The sequence below is a fragment of the Mobula hypostoma genome, chromosome 1 (genome assembly GCF_963921235.1).
Source record: "Mobula hypostoma chromosome 1, sMobHyp1.1, whole genome shotgun sequence".
NCBI classification, from domain to species: domain Eukaryota; kingdom Metazoa; phylum Chordata; class Chondrichthyes; order Myliobatiformes; family Myliobatidae; genus Mobula; species Mobula hypostoma.
The window spans coordinates 53,048,953-53,071,382 of NC_086097.1; the positions used below are offsets into that span (position 1 = coordinate 53,048,953).

General features: G+C 41.5%; 1 protein-coding gene across 3 annotated transcripts in view; it reads left to right on the top strand.

The window, feature by feature from the left end:
- styx (serine/threonine/tyrosine interacting protein) overlaps positions 1-22,430 on the top strand; it is a 48,063-nt gene that overhangs the window by 21,233 nt on the left and 4,400 nt on the right. For 2 of the 3 annotated variants that reach the window (XR_010018055.1, XM_063048907.1), the window contains exons 6-9: positions 17,464-17,500; positions 17,591-17,630; positions 17,721-17,771; positions 19,870-19,942. Coding sequence is in view for 2 of the 3 variants with exons in the window: in XM_063048907.1 (XP_062904977.1) it covers positions 17,464-17,500; positions 17,591-17,630; positions 17,721-17,771; positions 19,870-19,942 (201 nt within the window). In the remaining variant the exon portion in view is untranslated. The remainder of the gene's footprint in view (positions 1-17,463; positions 17,501-17,590; positions 17,631-17,720; positions 17,772-19,869; positions 19,943-22,430) is intronic. The other variant, XM_063048916.1, reaches the window with a different exon arrangement.

Sequence of the window (22,430 nt, forward strand, 5' to 3'; positions counted from 1 at the left end):
GCTCCCAGGATGAGGCTTTCCATTGCAGGACATCTCAAATGTCCTCTTTCTTTAAGGATTGTGGTTTCCCTTCTACGGTGATCAATGATGCCCTCACTCGCATCTCCTCCATTTCCCGCACTTTGGCCCTCACCCCATCTTCCGGCCACCACAACAGGGGCAGAGTTCCTCTTGTCCTCACCTACCACCCCACCAGCCTCCGGATCCAGCACATTATCCTCTGCAACTTCCGCCACCTTCAACAGGACCCCACCACTAAGCCCATCTTTCCCTCTCCACCCCTCTCTGCTTTCTGCAGGGATCGTTCCCTCCGCGACTCCTTGGTCCGCACGTCCCTCCCCAGGGATCTCCCACCCGGTACTTATCCCTGTAAGCGTAAGTGCTACAACTGTCCCTACACCTCCTCTCTTGCCACCATTCAGGGCCCCAAACAGTCCCTCCAGGTGAGGCAACACTTCACTTGTGAGTCTGTTGGGGTCATCTATTGCATCCGGTGCTCACGGTGCAGCCTCCTCTACATTGGTGAAATCTGATGCAGGTTGGGGGACCGCTTCGTCGAGCACCTCCGCTCCGTCCGCCACAACAGACAGGATCTCCCAGTAGCCACCCACTTCAACTCTGCTTCCCACTCCCATTCAGCTGTGTCCATACATGGCCTCCTCTACTGCCGTGATGATGCTAAACTCAGGTTGGAGGAGCAACACCTCATATACCGTCTAGGTAGTCTCCAGCCCTTGGTATGAACATAGAATTCTCCAACTTCCGGTAATTCCCTCCCCCTCCCTTCCCCTATCACAGTTTCACTCTGCCCCCTCCCCCAGCTGCCTACCACCTCCCTTATGGTTCTGCCTCCTTCTACTACCCATTGTGCTTTCCCCTGTTCCTTCTTCACCTTTCCTGCCTATCCCCTCCCTGCTTCCCCTCCCCCACCCCTTTATCTTTCCCCTTACTGGTTTTTCACCTGGAACCTACCAGCCTTCTCCTTACCACCCTCCCCCCATCTTATTATAGGGCCTCTGCCCCTTCCCTCTTCAGTCCTGACGAAGGGTTCCGGCCCAAAACGTTGACTGATCGTTTCCATAGATGCTGCCCGACCTGCTGAGTTCCTCCAGCTTGTTGTGAGTGTTGTTTCCTATAGTGGATGTCTAGGATTACAGGGCACGTCCTCGGAATAGGAGGGTGTCCATTTAGAACTGAGATGAGGAGAAATTTCTTTAGCCAGAGGGTGGTGAATCTGTGGAGTTCATTGCCACAGATGGTTGTGGAGACCAAATCAATGAGTATATATAAAGTGGAGGTTGATAGGTTCTTGATTAGGCAGGGCATCAAAGATTACGGAGAGAGGGCAGGAGAATAGGGTTCAGAGGGTAATTAATCAGCCATGATAGAATGGCGCAGCAGACTTGATGGGCCAAGTGGCCTAATTCTACCCCTCTGTCTTATGGTCTTGTATGAAATGAACTGCTAGAGGAAGTGGTTGAGACGGTACGTTTACAACATTTAAAATGTATCTGGATTGGTACTTGGATAGGAAAGGTTATGGGCTGGACGTAGACATATGGGACTAGTTTAGATGGGAATCTTGGTTGGTATCAACCAGTTGGGCTGAAGTTGCTGTTTCTGTACTGTATGACTTTATGTGGTTGTGCTCCGATTTGAAAGTTGTGTGTCCTTAGTCTGCATGTTCAGACTGATGGAAATCTCAGTAAATACTACCTTTTTATATGTACTGCAGAATACAAAACTGGCTTACAAAATCTTTCCTAACTGTCAGGAACCCTAATAATATTCTGGGAATCTGTATACTGTCCTTCAAATGACATTGCAATTTTTCCCAAGCTACACCAGTTGAATTGTACACTGGATACCATCTATCCAGGGCTTTTTATTACTGTGGCAGTCCTATATATGCGAGCCCTTTGGTTATAAAGGCTGACTGTCCATTAGATTTTGTTTTCCTTTACTATAATCTATCTGTCAAATGTAGTCTGTACATGGACCTTTGCTATTCCAGTTCCCATCATTTAAAATTGCTTGATTCATACTATTTACTGTAAAACAAAACATGCTTAGATAAAAACAGGTCACTTTTTTTCTATCACTTTATTAATGCTCTAAATTTATAATCTTGTATATACTTCTAATGCCACAATTATTTATCTAATTGGTACACTAGATAATACAATTCTCTGGTAAAATAGATCAAACACTGTACTAGAAATAGGAAATAAAATAAAATGCTGAAGAGCCTGGGCAGATCAGGCAGCATCTGTGGAAAGAGAAACAGAATTCACATTTCAGGTTGAAGAACCATTGTCTGATTGGTTAATAGCAAGTGGGGAAAGTGGGATGGATAAGGCAATACCAGGGTATCCTGCAATAGAGGGAATTTATTTGATAGGTTAATAGAGGCAAATGGATAGAACCTGAACAAGAGAACTCAGAGAGCAGCTACTGTGTGAGAATGCAAAAGAATGTAAGTTGTAAAATGCAGAATGTTGGACATGTAGAGTAGGTCTGACTGTGCTAATGGGGAAAGAGAAACCGAGTTAATTTTACGGATGATTTGGCCAGTTTGTTACAGGTAAAAGAAAGTGAGTTTCCTGATGATACAGTATTTGATTGAATCTGGAGAGTTGCTATATGTCCAGGTAGAGGTTCTTCAAGCTGATGCTGAGCCACATTATAACAGAGCAGGAGGTCACAGACACACCAAATTGGAAAAAAATCTGGGATAGAGAATTAAAGTGGTGAGTAATAATCAGCTCAAGGACTGAATGTGGTGACCCAATTTGTATTTTGCTTTTCTTCATGTAAAGGGGACTGCGTTGTAAACATTGAACGTAGCTCACAAATTAATTCCTGCTTTACCTGAAAGAGTAGTTTGCGTGTCTGGGAGGAACGAGGTAAAAGAACAAGTGTTATGTCTCTTGTTGCTGCATGGCAAAATGTTTGTAAGAAGTAGAGTGGGCCAGGAATTTAAGATATGAATTGCCCCTTCAGATTGTTAAAGTGGGAGAGATGAGGAAAGTGGCGCTTGTGGTGGAAATTGTGTGGTCCAACATAAGGAACTGTACTTGAACCTGTTGGAGCCTTCCAGACCTGATATAGAATTCTACAGTTTTAGTTAAGTCAGAACTGGCCAGTCCATGCTTTTTTAGTATTTCTGCTTCCATTAGCGCTGCTGGGCATGTCCTGTTGCTCTGCATATCGCAACAACTTTGTTTCTTTGTGTTCACACACTCTGTGCTCATTTCATAGAAACATAGAAAACCTACAGCACAATACAGGCCCTTTGGCCCACAAAGCTGTGCTGAACACGTCCTTACCTTAGAACTACCTAGGCTTACCCATAGCTCTCTATTTTTCTAAGCTCCATGTACCTATCCAGGAGCCACTTAAAAGATCCTATCATTTCCACCTCCACCACTGCCGCCGGCAGCCCATTCCACGCACTCACCACTCTCTGCATAAAAAAAAAACTTTTATGCAGACATCTGACATCTCCTCTGTACCTACTTCCAAGCACCTTAAAAATATGCCCTCTCATGCTAGCCATTTCAGCCTTGGGATAAAGCCTCTGACTATCCACACAATCAATGCCTCTCATTATCTTGTATACCTTTATCAGGTCACCTCTCATCCCCCATCGCTCCAAGGAGAAAAGGCCGGGTTCACTCAACCTATTCTCATAAGGCATGCTCCTAAGTCTCCTTTGCAACCTTTCTATGGTTTCCACGTCTTTCCTGTAGTGAGGCGACCAGAATTGAGCACAGTACTCCAAGTGGGGTCTGACCAGGGTCCAATATAGCTGCAACATTACCTCTCGGCTCTGAAACTCAATCCTACAATTGATGAAGGCCAATGCACTGTATGCCTTTTTAACCACAGAGTCAACTTGCATAACAGCTTTGAATGTCCCATGAACTCGGTCCCCAAGATCCCTCTGATCCTCCACACTGCCAAGAGTCTTACCATTAATGCTAAATTCTGCCATCATATTTGACCTACCAAAATGAACCACCTCACACTTACCTGGGTTGAACTCTATCTGCCACTTCTCAGCCCAGTTTTGCATCCTATCAATGTCCCGCTGTAACTTCTGACAGCCCACCACACTATCCACAACACCCCCAACCTTTGTGTCATCAGCAAATTTTCTAACCCATCCCTCCACTTCCTCATCCAGGTCATTTATAAAAATCACGAAGAGTAGGGGTCCCAGAACAGATCCCTGAGGCACACCACTGGTCACCGACCTCCATGCAGAATATGATCCATTTACAACCACTTCTGTGGGCAAGCCAGTTCTGGGTCCACAAAGCAATGTCCCCTTGGATCCCATGCCTCCTTACTTTCTCAATAAGCCTTGCATAGGGTACCTTATCAAATGCCTTGCTGAAATTCGTATACACTATATCTATGGCTCTACCTTTATCAATGTGTTTAGTCACATCCTCAAATATTCAATCAGGCTCGTAAGGCACGACCTGCCTTTGACAAAACCATGCTGACTATTCCTAATCATATTATGCCTCTCCAAATGTTCATAAATCCTGCCTCAGGATCTTCTCCCATCAATTTACCAGCCACTGTATTAAGATTCACTGGCCTATAATTTCCTGGGCTATCTGACTCCCTTTCTTGAATAAGGGAACAAAATCGGCAACCCTCCAGTCCTCTGAAACCTCTCCCGTCCTCATTGATCATGCAAAGATCATTACCAGAGGCTCAGTAATCTCCTCCCTCGCTTCCAACAGTGGCCTGGGGTACATCCCGTCCGGTCCTGGTGACTTATCCAACTTGATGCTTTCCAAAAGCTCCAGCACATCCTTTTCCTTAATATCTACATGCTCAAGCTTTTCAGTCCGCTGTAAGTCATCCTTACAATCGCCAAGATCCTTTTCCGTAGTGAATACTGAAGCAAAGTATTCATTAAGTACCTCTGCTATCTCCTCGGGTTCCATACACACTTTTCCATTGTCACACTTGATTGGTCCTATTCCCTCATGTTTTACCCTCTTGCTCTTCACATACTTGTAGAATGCCTTGGGTATTTCCTTAATCCTGTCTGCCAAGGCCTTCTCATGGCCCCTTCTGGCTCTCCTAATTTCATTCTTAAACTCCTTCCTGCTAGCCTTATAATCTTCTAGTTTTCTATCATTACCTACCTTTTGAACCTTTCGTCAGCTCTTCTTTTCTTCTTGACTAGATTTACAATAGCCTTTGTACATCACGGTTCCTGTACCCTACCATCCTTTCCTTGTCTCTTTGGAACCCCATGCAAATATCCCCTGAACTTTTACCACATTTCTTCCATACATTTCCCTGAGAACATCTGTTTCCAATTTATGCTTCCAAGTTCCTGCCTGATAGCCTCGTATTTCCCCTTACTCCAATTAAACATTTCCCTAATTCTTATTAGTAAAATCTTTGTTCAGATTCCTTCTAACTGCCCTTTTAATACCTTGGCTTGATGAACTTATTGCAGTTTATCTCCACGTCAAACCTAGCCTTGCCTTTTCAGAAATTTAATATTGTCTGATCCATCACTTCCCCCACCAACTCTGTACCTTGCTCTTTCGCCAATCTTCACTGTACATTGTTAACTCTGTTGTCTCTCCACGGATGTTGCCTGGTGTGGATTCATACATATCTAATCCAGTTATTATCCCATTTACTGTCAATTGATCTTTAGTCTTCTATGCACTGGCAATTCAGGTATTCATCTACTTTTTAAATGTTGTGAAAGTACCTGTCTCCACCACCCACAATATTTTCCAGGTACTAAGCACTCTCGATGAAAATGTTTTTCCTTGGATCCCCTGTAAGATTCCTACTCTTCAAAGGTAGTAATTTCTGGATTGCTGAGTGTGCCATGTGCCAGTGAAGGTAGAAAAGCAATGATTAGGTAAGTTAATGCATGGCTGAGAACCTGGTGCAGGTGGCAGGGCTTCAGGTTCTGGGTTCATTGGGATCTTCTGGGGAAGGTATGACCTGTTCAAAAGTGACGGGCTGCACCTTAACCCAGGGAAAGCAATATTCTTGCAGCAGGTTTGTTAGAACTGTTGGGGAGGGTTTAAGCTAATTTGGCTGGGGGTGGGAACCAGAGTGAAGGGACTTAGGACAGGATGGATGGTAAAAAAAAACAAAGATAGCATGAAGTCAGGCTGTTAGGGTGGGCAGGCAGATTATAGGACATTATTGTAGCCAGCAGGGTGCGTACTAGGCATGTAGACCATAAGACCATAAGACAAAGGAGCAGAAGTCGGCCATTTGGCCCATCGAGTCTGCTCCGCTATTTTATCATGAGCTGATCCATTTAGTCCCACTCCCCCGCCTTCTCACCATAACCTTTGATGCCCTGGCTACTCAGATACCTATCAATCTCTGCCTTAAATACACCCAATGACTTGGCCTCCACTGCTGCCCATGGCAACAAATTCCATAGATTCACCACCCTCTGACTAAAAAAATTTCTTCGCATTTCTGTTCTGAATGGGCGCCCTTCAATCCTTAAGTCATGCCCTCTCGTACTAGACTCCCCCATCATGGGAAACAACTTTGCCACATCCACTCTGTCCATGCCTTTTAACATTCGAAATGTTTCTATGAGGTCTCCCTTCATTTTACTAAACTCCAAGGAATACAGTCCAAGAGCGGACAAATGTTCTTCATATGTTAACCCTTTCATTCCCGGAATGTAGAATCACAAAGGGTAGCAAATACAGTACACAGTAATGTACACAGTCAGGATAGATCTGTAGAGTCTCTCAAAAGCAGAGGTGAGGAGTATGCCTCATGTTCAACTCTTCTTGGTGCACAAATATATCAGTGCTGTCCCAATTCTGCTCACCAGACATGGAATATCTAGCAATTAGTGCCATCCTTTTTTACCTACAGTGGGAGATCGCCAGGATCTTTTTGGTAGAAGTATACATTCCAGTTCAGGCCAATGTCAATCAGGCTTTAGATGATCTGAGCAGTGGAATTAACGTGCACAAAACAGCGCACCCTAACGCCTTCACCATCATCTTGGGGGATCTTAACCAGACCAGTCTGAAAAAATCACTTAGCAATTACCATCAACAGATCACGTGTAATACTAGAGGAAACAACACACTGGACCACTGTTACACTGCCTACCGTGCTATTCCACGCCCTCACTTTGGGAAGTCTGATCACCTGGCTGTACTTCTACTCCCTGAGTATAGGCAGAGACTGAAGACTGCAGCACCAGTAGTGAGGACCAAGAAGGTATGGACAAGGGAAGCACAGGAACATTTACAGAACTGCTTTGAATTAGTGGACTGGTGTCACGTGACCAGCAACAATGAATATATAATTGAGTCAGGTTTTTAAAACAAACAAACATTTATTAAACTCTGCTCAACAATAGCGAAAAGTATTCAAACGACTAAGTTAACCAGAAGTTAACTGCTATACGGCAACTCTGGAACAGTTCTTAAAGTGGTAAATTCGAATACAGTCTTAAAGTGGTAAATTTGAAAGTTCAAGTGATTTACACAGTCAATAAGGAGAGACTTCTCTGGAAACAGATTTCTTCGAAGACGTGATGTTACTGCTGATTCTGTCCAAAGGATTCACGACGAAGGAAATAAAACGGCTTAAAGAAACTGATCTTTTCCTGGTGAATGAACACTGCACAAACCTTTCTGATATTACAGGGGTTAGCTCAGATGCAGGTCACTATTTCTGAATGAAGATTCAATAAGGTCGATCCTTTATGAAACTGCCGTATGACACCAACTTTCCTCAATCCTTCAGGTTCCCGTACTTTAGTAAAGTCTTCACTCTCCAAAACTAGACTTACAATAGAAAGTAAAACTCCACTTTAAAATGAAACTGTGTCATGAGTTGAATACATAGCGTAACAGAGAAACTGACGAATTAAACAACAAATCAATTGCGTAACAACAGGGGTTTCCCATTATATACCTGTTGAGAACATGTCATCACGTGACCTCACTGGCGGGAAAATTACATCACCCCACCAGCGCAAGACTGTTACATCATGCTCACAAGATACTCAGTTACATCATGGTCATAAGACAGTCACAAGATACCCATGAGGTATGTAACACTGGTTTGTATTCAGGGATTCATCTTCGAATCTGGATGAGTGTGTGCCCACAAAGGCTTACTGTATGTTCCCAAACCAAAAGCCGTGGATGAACTAGGAGATACATTGTCTGCTGAAGGCTAGATCTGTGGCATTCAAGTCTGGCGATTCAGGCCTGTATCAGAAAACCAGGTATGATTTGTGGAGGGCTATTTCAACGGTGAAGAGACAGTTTCAAATGAGGTTGGAGGTGACATCGGATGTACGACAACTTTGGCAGGGTTTACAAGGCATTACTTGTTACAAAGCAAAACCCAATAGCATGAATGACAGCGATGCTTCACTACCAGATGAACTCAATGCCTTTTATGCCTGCTTTGAATGGGAGAATATAACTACAGCTGTGAAGATCTCTGCTGCAGCTGATGACCCTGTGATCTCTGTCTCAGAGGCTGATGTTAGACTGCCTTTAAAGAGAGTGAACCCTCGCATGGCAGAAGGTCCTGATGGAGCACCTGGTAAGGCTCTGAAAACCTGTGCCAACCAACTGGTGAGAGTATTCAAGAACATTTTCAACTTCTTACTGCTGTGGGTGGAAGTTCCCACTTGCTTCAAAAAGGTAACAATTATACCAGTGCCTAAGAAGAATAACGTGAGCGGCCTTAATGACTATCACCCAGTAGCACTCACATCTGCAATGATGAAATGCTTTGAGAAGTTGATCATGACTAGACTGAACTCCTGCCTCAGCAGGGACCTGGACCCATTTGCCTATCACCACAATAGGTCAACAGCAGATGCGATCTCAATGGCTCTCTACACGGCTTTAAACCGCCTGGACAACACAAACATGTACGTCAGGATGCTGTTCATCGACCAGAGCTCAGCATTTAATACCATCATTCCCACAATCCTGATTGAGAAGTTACAGAACCTAGGCCCCTGTACCTCCCTCTGTAATTGGATCCTTAACTTCCTAACTGGAAGACCACAATCTCTGTGGATTGGTGATAACATCTCCTCCTCACTGATGATCAACACTGGTGCACCTCGGGGGTGTTTGCTTAGCCCACTGCTCTTCTCTCTCTGTACCCATGACTGTGTGGCTAGGCATAGCTCAAATACCATCTATAAATTTGCTGATGATACAACCATTGTTGGTAGAATCTCAGATGGTGACGAGAGGATGTACAGGAGCAATATATGCCAACTAGTGGAGTGGTGTCGCAGCGACAATCTGGCACTCAACGTTAGTAAGACGAAAGAGCTGATTGTGGGCTTCAGGAAGGGTAAGATGAAGGAACACAAACCAATCCTCATAGAGGGATCAAAAGTGGAGAGAGTGAGCAGTTTCAAATTCCTGGGTGTCAAGATCTCTGAGGACCTAACCTGGTCCCAAAATATTGATGCAGCTATAAAAAAGGCAAGGCAGCGACTATACTTCATTAGGAGTTTGAAGAGATTTGGTATGACACCGAATACACTCAAAAATTTCTACAGATGTACCATGCAGAGCATTTTGACAGGCTGCATCACTGTCTGGTATAGGGGGGACTACTGCACAGGACCGAAAGAAGCTGAAGAGGGTTGTAAATTTAGTCGGCTCCATCTTGGGTACTAGCCTACAAAGTACCCAGGACATCTTCAAGGAGCGGTGTCTCAGGAAGGCAGTGTCCATTATTAAGGACCTCCAGCACCCAGGGCATGCCCTTTTCTCACTGTTACCATCAGGTAGGAGGTACAGAAACCTGAAGGCACACACTCTGTGAGTCAAGAACAGCTTCTTCCCCTCTGCCATCTGATTCCTAGATGGACGTTGAACCCTTGAATACTACCTCACATTTTTTAATATATATTATTTCTGTTTTTTGCATGATTTTTAATCTATTCAATATATGTATACCATAATTGATTTACTTACTGATTTATTATTTTTTCTATGTTATGTATTGCATTGAACTGCTGCTGTTAAGTTACAAAATTTCACGACACATGCTGGTGATAATAAAGCTTATTCTGATTCAGTGCACGGAATATAAAAAATAAGGTGGATGATCTTGTTGCACTATTTCAGATTGTCATGTATAATGGTGTGGCCATCACTGAATCATGGCTGAAGGATGGTTGTAGTTGGGAGCTAAATGTCCAAAAATACATGTCCAAGACTACTTCCTACAGGGATAGGAAGGTAGGCAGAAGGAGTGGAGTGGCTCTGCTGGTAAAGAATGGCATTAAATCAGTAGAAAGCTGTGACATAGGATTGGCAGATGCTGAACCCTTGTTGATTGAGTTAAGAAACTTAAAGGGTAAAAAGACCCTGATGGCAGTTATATACAGGCTTATAACAGTAGCTGGGCTGTGGGCCACAGATTACAACAGGAAATAGAAAAGGCGTGTCAGACGGGCAATGTTATGATAATCATGGGAGATTTCAACTTGCAGGTTGATTGGGAAAAATAGGTTGGAAATGGATCTCAAGAGAGTAAGTTTGTTGAATGCATACGAGATGGATTTTTAGAGCAGTGTGTCATTGAGCCTACTAGGGGATCAGCTACATTGGTTTGGGTGTTATGTGATGAACTGGAGCTGATTAGGGAGCTTAAGGTAAAGGAACCCTTAAGGACCAGTGATCACAATATGATTGACTTCAACTTGAAATTTGATAGGGAGAGAGTTAAGTGTGACGTAGCAGTATTTCAGTGGAGTAAAGGAAATTACTTTATTGGTATGTGAGAGGAGTTGGAAAAAGTAAGTTGTAAGGATTTGCTGGCAGGGATGACAGCAGAGCAGCAATGGCATGAGTTTCTGGGGAAAATGAAGAAGGTGCAGGATAGATGTACTGTATTCCGAAAATAAAGAAACACTCAAATAGCGAAACAGTACAACTGTGGCTGATGAGCGAAGTCAAAGCTAATGTAAAAACAAAAGAGAGGGCATACAACAAAGCAACAATTAGTGTGAAAAGAGGATTGGGAAGCTTAGAGAGCAACTAAAAGAATCATTAAGAGCGAAAAGATGAAATATGAAAGAAAGCTTGCAAGCAATATCAAAATGATAGTAAAAGCTTTTTCAAGTATGTAAAAAATAAGAGAGATGAGAGTGGATATAGGACCTCTAGAAAATAAGGCTGGAGAAATAATAATGGAGGACAAGGAGATGACAGATGAACTAAGTGATTATTTTGCATCAGTCTTCACTGTGGAAGACACTTAGCAGTGTGCCAGATGTTGAAGGGTATGAGGGAAGAGAAGTGAGTGCAGTTACTATTACAAGGGAGAAGGTGTTCAAAAAGCTGAAAGACCTAAGGGTACATAAGTCACCTGGACCAGATGAACTGCATCGTAGGGTTCTGAAAAAGGTAGCAGGAGAGATTGTGGAGGTATTTATAATGATCTTTCAAAAATTATTGCACTCTAGCATGGTGCTAGAGGATTGGAAAACTGCAAATGTCATTCCACTCTGTAAGAAAGGAGGAAGCCAGCAGAAAGGAAATTATGAACCAGTTAGCCTGACCTCAGTGGTTGGGAAGATGTTGTAGTCAGTTGTTAAGGATGAGGCTATGAAGTACTTGGAGGCACAGGATAAGATGGGACAGAGTCGGCGTAGTTTCCTTGAGGAAAAATCTTTCCTGATAAATCTGTTGGAATTCTCTGAGGAGATTACACGTAGGATAGATAATGGGGATGCAGTGGATATTGTATATTTGGACTTTCAGAAGGCCTTTGACAAAGTGCCACACGTGAGGCTGTTTACCAAGTTAAGAGCCCACGGTATCACAGGAAAGTTACTGGCATGATTAGAGCATTGGCTGATTGGTAGGACACAGCGAGTGGGAATAAAAGGATCCTTTTCTGGTTGGCTGCCAGTTACTAGTTGTGTTCCACAGAGGTTGGTGTTGGGACAGCTTATTTTTTATGCTGTATATCAATAATTTAGGTGATGGAATAGGTGGCTTTGTTGCCCAGTTTATAGCTGATATGAAGATTGGTGGAGGGGTAGATAGTGTTGCTGACACAGGTTAGATGCTGAAGGACTTAGATTAGGAGAATAGGCAAGAGATTGGCAAATACAATGTTGAAAGATGCATGGTCATGCACATTGGTAGAAGAAATAAATGTGCAGACTATTTTCTAACCAAGGAGAAAATCCAAAACTCTGAGATTCAAAGGGACTTGGGAGTCCCTGTGCAGAACACCCTAAAGGTTAACTTGCAGGTAGAGTCGGTGGTGAGGAAGGCAGATGCAATGTTAGCATTACTTTCAAGAGGTTTAGAATACAAGAGCAAGGATGTGGTGCTGAGGCTTTATAAGGCACTGGTGAGACCTCACCTTGAGTATTGTGAATAGTTTTGGGCTCCTCATCTAAGAAAAGATGTGCTGGCATTGGAGAGGGTTCAGAGGAGGTTCATAAGGATGATTCCAGGAATGAAAGGGTTATCATACTAAGAATGCTCGACAGCTCTGGGTCTGTACTCACTGGAATTTAGAAGGATGAGGGTGATCTCATTGAAACCTTTTGAATGTTGAAAGGCATAGAAGAGTAAACGTGGAAGGGATATTTCCCGTGGTGGGAGAGTCTAGGACAAGAGGACATTGGCTCAGGATAGAGGGGCGCCCATGTAAAACAGAGATGCAGAGAAATTTTTTTAGCCAGAGGGAGGTGAATTTGTGGAATTTATTATCACAGGCAGCTGTGGAGGATAGGTCATTGGGTGTATTTAAGGCAGAGCTTGATAGGTTCTTGATTGGACTCGGCATCATAGGTTACGGGAAGAAGGCCAGGGAGTGGGACTAAGGAGGGGAAAATAGGATCAGCCGTGATTGAATGGCGGAGCAGACTCGGTAGGCTAAATGGCCTAATTCTGCACCCTGCTATTCATTGTGTATGTCTTACCCAGTTAGTCTTCCCAATTTGCATCACTTCACTCATACCAGGATTAAATTTACACTGCCAATCTACCCAATAATCAATATCGTGGTCATTATCAACAATGCCAATTTTTGTGACATCTGTGGACTTGGTAATTACACTATTTATATTCACACCTAAAGCATTAATTATTTGCTGAATACTTCCAGCTATTTCTGTTTTTATTACATGACACACCACTTTGTTGTAAATTGTAAATATGACAAAGAATTTGAAACTTCAGCATTGGTCTGTGTGGTTCATCACCTGCCACTTAGTCATAGAGTTATACAGCATGTAGACAGGTCCTTTGGCCCATAGCCTTCTAAACCTCTCCTATTCATTTATCTAAGTGGTTTTTAAACATTGATAATATGCTTGCATCAACCACTATTTCTGCCAGCTCATTTCAAATAGGCGCTACCGATTGCATGAAGAAGCTGCCCTTTTAAGTATCTTATCTCTGATCTTAAATCTATGCCCCGTTGATTTTAGCACCCCCCCCCCCCGGAAAAAGATTAAAAGATTGTATTTTCATATTGTCTATGTCCCTCGTGATCTTATTTAACTCTAATATGTCACTTCTTAATGTTCTATGTTCCAGGGAATAAATTTGTAATCTATACCACCTGACCTTGTCATTCACCCCAGTTTAAGCAATATCCCAGTAATTTTTTTCTGTGTTTTTAGTTTAATAACATCTTTCCTATAGCAGGCTGGCTCAAACTACACAATACTCCCAAGTGCAGCCTCAGTGACATCCTGTAGCTGCAGCATAACTGACCAATTTTTATATTCTGCCTTGACTGCTAGTGTGCCAAGCACCTTCACCACCACCCTATATCTTCCTGTGATGCTACTTTCAGCAAACTATATGCACTTGCATTCCTAATTCCTTCTGTTCCCATAACACCCTCTATGGCCCTACCATCTACTGTACAAGTCCTACCCTGGTTTAATCTCCTGAAGTACAATACCTCACAGTTATCTAGATTGAAAGCCTTCTTTTGAATTTGAGCATATAATTAATTGTCTCTTGTCTCTTCTGTCTGGCTTTTGACCACTGTAACCAAACAATTTATTTCGCCTTAAATTAAGTCACTCATCATTTTCTGGGTATTCACATGGTTTCGATACATAACCATTCCTCTGAATACTTTAGCTAAATGATGACAGTTTGTTAAACATGATCTGTTTTGTACAAATCCAATTTAGATCTCCATAATCAGTTCAGATTTCTCTGTCAAGTAATTGTGTCAGTTTTTAATTTCAATAGCTTGTCCATGAGACCAGTTAACTGCCTGACCTCATCTTTGGATTTGAAGTGCTGTACTGTGCTTGAGCTGTGCCTTAGCAAGGATTTGATTTAACTAGATTTTGTATTTGTCAAAAATAATGGCTCACAAATGATGGACCAAATGACATGCCTATGAGTCAACACATTGAATATTAAAACATTGAAAATAAAATTGAAAGAATTAATTTACTTAGACTTTATTCAGTAGAATCTACTAAAATAATTCACAATTAATTTGTAATTACAACTTTAACAGCATATCTACTACAACCCTCCTACCAGTTATCAGCTGGTGGACTAATGCTTAGATGGAATAAGTAGGAAGAATTTTGTTCCCTTAGCGGATGAGTTGAACGGCAAAGAGCATACATTTAAAGTAATGTATGGCTGCCAACATCGCTGCCTGTCTCCCAGATGAGCTAAATCTGAACCACTGAGGAGAGCCGCCTGCACCTTGGTCATCTCTGAGGCTGAAGTTTGCAAGTGTTTCCAATGAGTGAACAACCGCAAGGCTGCGGGACCAGATGGCATCCCAGGACGGGTACTCAGAGTATGCGTGGCACAGTTGGCTGGCGTGTTTGCAGACATTTTTAATCTCTCCCTATCCCAATGCAGAGTCCATTGTCCCTGTACGTAAAAAGACCAAGGTAACATGTCTGAACAACTGGTGTCCTGTTGCACTCACCTCAAAGCTAATGTTTTGAGAGGCTGGTCAGCAACTACATCTGCAGCATGCTGCCACCCGCACTGGACCCCCTACAACTCATGTACCAACACAGCCGATTGAGAGATGACGCAATAGCCACAGCTCTACACACCTGGAGAGGAGGGATGTTTATATGAGAATGCTGTCCTTGGACTACAGTTCGGCATTCAACACCATAATTCCTTCCAGGCTTGACAAGAAGCTCAGAGACCTCAGCCTTCACCCTGCCCCCCAGGGCTGTGTCTTAAGCCCCCTCCTTTACTCTCTGCACACTCCTGACTGTCTCTCCACCCACAGCTCCAATCTGCTAATTAAATTTGCAGGTGATACTACATTGATTGGTCTTGTCTCAAATAATGAGGCAGCCTATGTCGATCTGCTTCTTTACCAGAGCACTTTAGGTTCAGACTCAAGGAATAATTGTTAAATATAGTTTACTTAAAATTACATACTGTTTGTTAGCAAGCTTGCGTCGCTCAGTTGACGAAACAGAGTCCCTGCTCACCGAGCCTGGGAAAATCTGCAATCAAGTGAGCCCCCGAGTACGGTCTGGCTGCTGTTATAGGTCCATTATCACATACATACTTTGATAAGGGTAGACATAGAAGCTTTCTCATGCAACAAACACTTTGTTGTTCATACATTATTCTCACACACGACTTGTCAAGCTGCTAATAAGTCAGTTAGGTTTTAGCCCTTTTAATTCTGCATATAATTCCTCACGTTCAGAGAAGACCCTGACACCTTGGTTTCAAGAAAACAACCTCTCCCTCAATGTTGCAGAAACAAGGATGCTGGTTGTGGATAACAGGAGGAATGGAGACAGGCTTACCTCTATTGATATCAATGAATCTGGGGTTGAGAGGGTGAACAGCTTCAAGTTCCTCAGTGTACACATCACAGAGGATCTCACTTGGTCTGTACACACTGGCTGTGTGGTGAAAAAAGCACAAAAGTGCCTATTTCACCTCTAAGACAGTTGAAGAAGTTCGACATGAGTCCCCAAACCCAAAAGACTTTCTACAGGGGCACTACTGAGAGGACCCTGACTGGCTGTATCACTGCCTGGTATGGGACCTGTACCTACCTTAATCACAGGACTGTAGAGAGCGGTGTGGACAGCCCAGCGCATCTGTGGATGTGAACTTCCCACTATTCAGGACATTTACAAAGACAGGTACATAAGGATCACTGGGGCCCCGAGTCACCCTAACCACAAACTGTTCCATCTGCTGCCATCTGGGAAATGGTACTGTAGCATTAAAGCCAGGACCAACAGGCTCCGGGATAGCTTCTTCCACCAGACCATCAGACTGATTAATTCACACTGCCGCAATTGTGTTTCTAAGCTATATTGACTTCTGTTGTATATCTTACTGTACATACTATTACAAATTACTATAATTTGCACATTGCACATTCAGACGAAGATGTAACGTAAAGATTTTTACTCTTGCATGTGAAGGATGTAAGAAATAAAGTCAATTCAATTTAGTTGATGGAAGAGTTTGGAATTTTTTTCATGTTAAGTAGTAGGTTCAAGTTTATTATCATTCAACTGTACATTTGTATACAACATTCCTCTGGGACCAAGGTGGAAAACAGTGCATATATCACATACAGCACATAAAATAATATTAACACAATAACATTAACCAGTAATAATAAAAAAAATCTGTAGATGTAGGAATCTGGAACTTGCTATCTGAAAGGGTGCTAGAAGCAGAAACTGTCATCTGATTTGAAATGTTATTGTATGAATACTTGAGGAGCTATAACTTGGTGGTCAAGGTGGAATGAGTTTTTTTTGTAATCAGCATTGATACAGTGAGCCACATAACAACCTTTTTATTTTGAAAATGTTCTATATTTCTAGTCGTAGTTGTTAAGAGGACAGTATGCCTCAGCTTAGTGGAAATTATTGCTCCTACTTTACATAAGACCTTCAATACTACTAGGCTTTTCAACAAGCCTCCCTTGATCCCAGTTGGCCAAACATCCACTCCTGTCTACTGGGCATTCGTTGCTTTCCAGCCAGGCAGAACAGTCTCTAGTTAAATTATCCCAGGCCTTCTACGTGGGCCAGAAAATCTTTGCCTTGATTTCTGCCCTTATGATCTGCATGCATTTGAAATTTATTTAGGATTAAAGCCAGTATCTCAATATGGCTGAAGACATTATTACCTTCAGAGGTGGAAACAGTGCATTATAAATAGTGCTTGACACTTTTCACAGTTAATTCATCTTTGCACTTTATTGATTTGGAAAAATGTCAATATTACTCCATGTTTAATCTTAATACCTTGTCATAAATGAATTCTTAACTGTTTGCACCTTAGAATGAAAACAACTTCAGTCACAGAACAATAGAATTTTAGTTTTGTTTATTCATTGCCTTCACTTTGGAAGAATTTTGGTGAGAGGTTACCTGGGTGTATTCTAACCTTATTTTTTATTTTATCTCTTTAGACAAAAGAATTCATTGATGGATGCTTGAAAAATGGAGGTAAAGATTCAGTTTGTTTAGATCACCTTTAATGTATTCTGAAGAAATGTGGAACATGATAATGTACCTGGCTGCTTTATTATTTTTCAGGAAAAGTTCTTTTACATGGAAATGCAGGTATTTCTCGAAGGTAGGAACATGATTAGCTTTTGGAGTTAAAACCTATTTTTCTTATCCTATATTAAAAGGTAATCTACTGACTTTTTTTTCTGTTCTCCAGTGCAGCCTTGGTCATAGCATATGTTATGGAAACATTTGGAGTTAAGTATAGGTAAGAGGTGAATGAGTGTAAAAAATTAATCTGGATAATAATGTCAATGATGATCAGGTTTGGCTTTATTCCACTGACTTAGAAGCCATGAAATTTTGAGCAACTCTTATGTGGCCGCAATGCAGTATAGACATAAAAATTACTGTAAATTAAAAAATAAATGATGCAAAGAAAAATAACAAAGTAGTGTTCTACCTCCTCCCCAATAGTAGTCATGAGAAGAGGCCATACCATGGATGGAGAGGGTCCTTAATTGTGGATGCCAACATCTGAGGCACTGCTTCTTGAAGAAGGCATATATTGGAGAGGGTTGTGTCCATGGTGAAAGTTGGCTGAGTCCACCACCTTCTGCAGCCTCTTGTGATCCTGTCCATTGGAGCCTCCACAACAGGCCAAGTGCATTGGCCTGTACATCTATTGAAATTTGCAAGTCTTTGGAGACATGCCGAATTTCCTCAAACTCCTAACAAAGAAGACTAACATGCCTAGCACGCCTTGGTGATTGCATTAATGTGATGGGCCTAGGATAGGTATTTCCTGATGCCCACAAACTTGATGTTGCTTGCCGTTCAGCTTCTGACCCCTCAATGAGGATTGATGTATGTTCTCCTGACTTCCCCTTCCTGATGTCCACAATCAAGTCCTTGGTCTTGTAGATGTTGAGTCTGAAATTGGTGTTGCCATGTCACTCAACAAGCTTCACCCCTATGCACCTCCTTGTTCCCATCTAAGATTTTACCAATAACAGTAACGTCATCTGCAAATTTATACATGGAATTTAGCCACAGTCATAAGTGTGGCAAGAGTAGAGCAGTGGGCTAAGTATGCTTCTTTGAGATGCACCTGTATTAGAATCTAACAATACTGATGCTGAAGAAGAGGAATATAAATATTGAACGCATCCAGTTCATTATAATTTAGAGTAGAGCAAGTTTACATAAATTGAAGCCAATTAAAGCTAATTTGAACTGATTTCAATGTTGTCGTCTTACACAGTAATTAACATGTTATTACAATTGTTAATTGAGTAGTGTAGTTGAAAATTATTTTAATTTTTGCTGTTATGTTGTACTGTCAGTGTCTTTCCGGACAGGTTAAATGACTTGTATTGTGATTGTGGTCATGTAAGGTTTGTAGATTTTTTACAAAATCAGTGCTGCTTGATAAATTACAGAAGCTGAGTTTAATTTTGCTTGGTATCAAAACATCCGCAGCTTTGGTACCATGTAAATATACTGACCTGTAGGTCACAGCCAGTTTTCAAGTTTTTATTCATCATAGAACTAAAGAATTAAAATATGTTTTGAACAATATACTAACTAGTATTGCACTACTTCAAAAGTTTGCTTAAAAAATCAAGGATTCTGCTCACATTGTGCAGTGCACTGGAAAGTTTCCTTCCTGCCTACTGCTTTCAGTAGTCTGGTAGACAAGTTATTTAATGTATATATATTTCATAGCATTTTGTTTAGTTACTCTGTCAGTTTTGAGTCAGTAGTCCAGAATTAATCCCACTGTCCTATTGTCATGCCATAGTATTGTCCTCCATGAGTAATGAATTTGACTTCAACTACTCCCTATAATGTTATACTCTGCTGCAACAATGTAGTTTATTCTATTTTCTTTTACTTTCAAAGTGAAAACTCTATGCTATCTGACTATCTTCACCCTTATATTTGACATTAAATACAATTTTGTTTCTTATGAATGAGTCCATGTCAGGTTTTAAAATGGAACCAGCTCCAACCCAGGCAGTACACCATTTCTGATCAGGGATAAAGCAATTGAAATTTCCCTTGGGTGATATTCCAAATTTTCCAGCTTGTGTTGTAATGTTAACCACTAATGAATCACATCTCAAGGTATCTATTATTTTCGTTAAACCTAACTGAAACGATCTGTGATCAGTAGCCTTTGCAGAGAGAAAACTAAATATTTCTCCAAGGAGACAGAGTTATTGAGTGAATCATTAATGGACTAGTTCACCTGTCTCAGGGAGTAGTGGGAAAAAGTTTGAAAGTAAATATGTATATGTTTGAATGGTGAGCAAGTATAATATATGTTTGAGAGATCTTCATGGATATGTTCATTTCTTTAGGGATGCCTTTACCTATGTTCAGGAAAGGAGATTTTGTATTAATCCAAATGCTGGATTTGTCCATCAGTTACAGGTATTTAGCCTTTAACATTTTATCAGAATTAATAGTTTGTAACAAATGTACAATTTATTTTAGTATTATGCTTATAAAGTTCACAGTAAAATTTATTATCAAGAGTACATACGTGTCACCACATACAACCCTGAGATTCTTTTTCTGTGGGTATATTTAGCAAATCTATAGAACTATAACTGTAAACAAACTGTGCAAATGCAGATATAAATAATGAGCATGAAATAACAATGTAACAGAGTCCTTAAATGAGCTATCCCCTTTTGTTCAAGAGTCTGAGGGTTAAGGGGGTAGTAACTGTTCTTGAACCTGGTGGTGTGAGTTCTGAGGCACCTGTACCTTCTACCTGATGGCAGTAGCAAGAAAAGAGTGTGGCTTGAGTGATGAAGATTTTCGATGATAGATATTGCTTTTCTATGGCAACGTTTCATGTAGATGCACTCAATGGTTGGGAGGGTTTTACCTGTGATATATTCAGCTGAATCCACTACTTTTTGTAGGATTTTGCACTCAAAGGCATTGGTGTTCCCATACTAGGCTGTAATGCAGCAAGTCAGCACACTTTCCACCACACATCTATAGAAGTTCGCCAAGGTTTTCGATGACATGCCAAACCTCTGCAGACTCCTGAGGAAGTAAAGGCACTGTCATGCTTTCTTCACAATAATATTTAATGATGGGTCCAGGACAGGTTCTCTGAAATAGTGACATCCAGGAATGTAAAGTTGCTGACCCTCTCTCCCTCTGATCCTCCAATGATCACTGGTTCATGGACCTCTGGTTTCCCTCTCCTGAAGTCTACAATCATTTTCTTGGTCTTATTCACACTGAGTGAGTATTTTTTGTTATTACACCACTCGGCCAAATTTTCAGACGTCCTCCTGTTTACTGATTCATGATCCCCTGTGATACAGCCCACAACAGTTGATGTCATCAGCAAGCTTGTATATGGTGTTGGAGTTATACTTAGCCGCATAGTTGTAGGTGTAAAGCGAGTATAGCAGGGGTCTGTGTACACGTCCCTGCGGTGCTCCCGTGCTGAGGGATATTGTGGAGGAGATATTTTTGCCAATCCGAACTGACTGGGGTCCACAAGTGGGAAATCTAGGATCCAATTGCACAAGGGGGTATTGAGGCCAGGGTCTTGGAGTTTACTGATTAGCTTTGAGGGGACGATGGTTTTAAGTGCCAAGCTGTAATCGATATAGAGCATCCTGATGTATGCATTTTTGTAGGAAGGGTAGGGATGGATAGAACTAAGGGTGTATCTGTGACTGTTTAAGACCAGGGTTATTATATGAATGGCACACACAAAATGCTGAAGGAACTCAGCAGGTCAGGCAGTATCTATGTAAATGAATAAATAGTCGATATTTTTGGCTGAGACCCTCCATCGTCTCTGTATAAATGAGTTGTTCATGGGGAAGTTGGAGGGAGAAAGATGTAAAGTGTTGAATTATAGCATGTCAGGGTGGGCAGAGGCAGAAACAGAGTACATATCAAAAATGATGAATTGCAACAGAGGTAACTAGTTATAATATAGACAGAAAAAAACAAGTTATTGGAGATTGGAGGATTCAGTATTGAAGTCCTATTCCTCATGCCTGCAATGAACTTTATTTTTGCCATTTCCCAGTTCAAATGAAGGGTCCTGATCTGAAATGTTAATTGGTTTCCTTTCTACAGATGCTGCCTAACCTGCTGAGTGTTTCCAGCATTGTCATATTTGAAACAAATGCAGTGTCTGCAATTCTATTAATTTTTAGACCAAAACAAAACTTTAATTATGAGAAAGACAAAACTGAAAGCACTGAAATAGCTGGTAAATTAGAATGGATTACTTAAATCTTAAACAAGGTACTGAGAGGAAATACAATCTGAAATTCTTGAGTGTATAATTTGGTCAAAGGAAAATAGAGAGGGGAAGAAACATAGATTAAAAGGGAGGAAATGTTTAATGGTTTAATGGTTCAATTTAATGTCAGGAGAAAAAAACCCAAAGATTGAATGACAGAAAAACGTTAGAACCCCAAAGCCCCTCTCCCCTTTCCACACACAAGAAGCAGCAAAGCAGTCTTCCCTCCCTCACTTGTTCCAGCAAAAAAAAACCATCAGGTGTCCTTCCCCACCACTCACCACGCAAGCCCCCAGAGACCACGATCTGCAGTCCATCAAAAACTACTGTCCGTCCCAACACTTCAATATCTCAACAGGCTCTCTCTCACACAAAGGTAGAGTGAAATTTGATGATTCCCAACCTGAAGACTGAGTTTCCATTTGTAATTCACTTTCTGGGCAAGAGGCACTAAATGAAGTGACTAACAGTGACTATTATTGAAAGGGTTTTTGCACGATGAATTGTGTTTCTGTTATATTTAGTAAGTATTAATATGCAAATAGGACAACTTTATGAAGGTCATGTGAGAGATTAAAAGCAGGATAGATTGTGTGAAGCTACCTTTTGTGGAGTAACAAATAATCTAGTAAC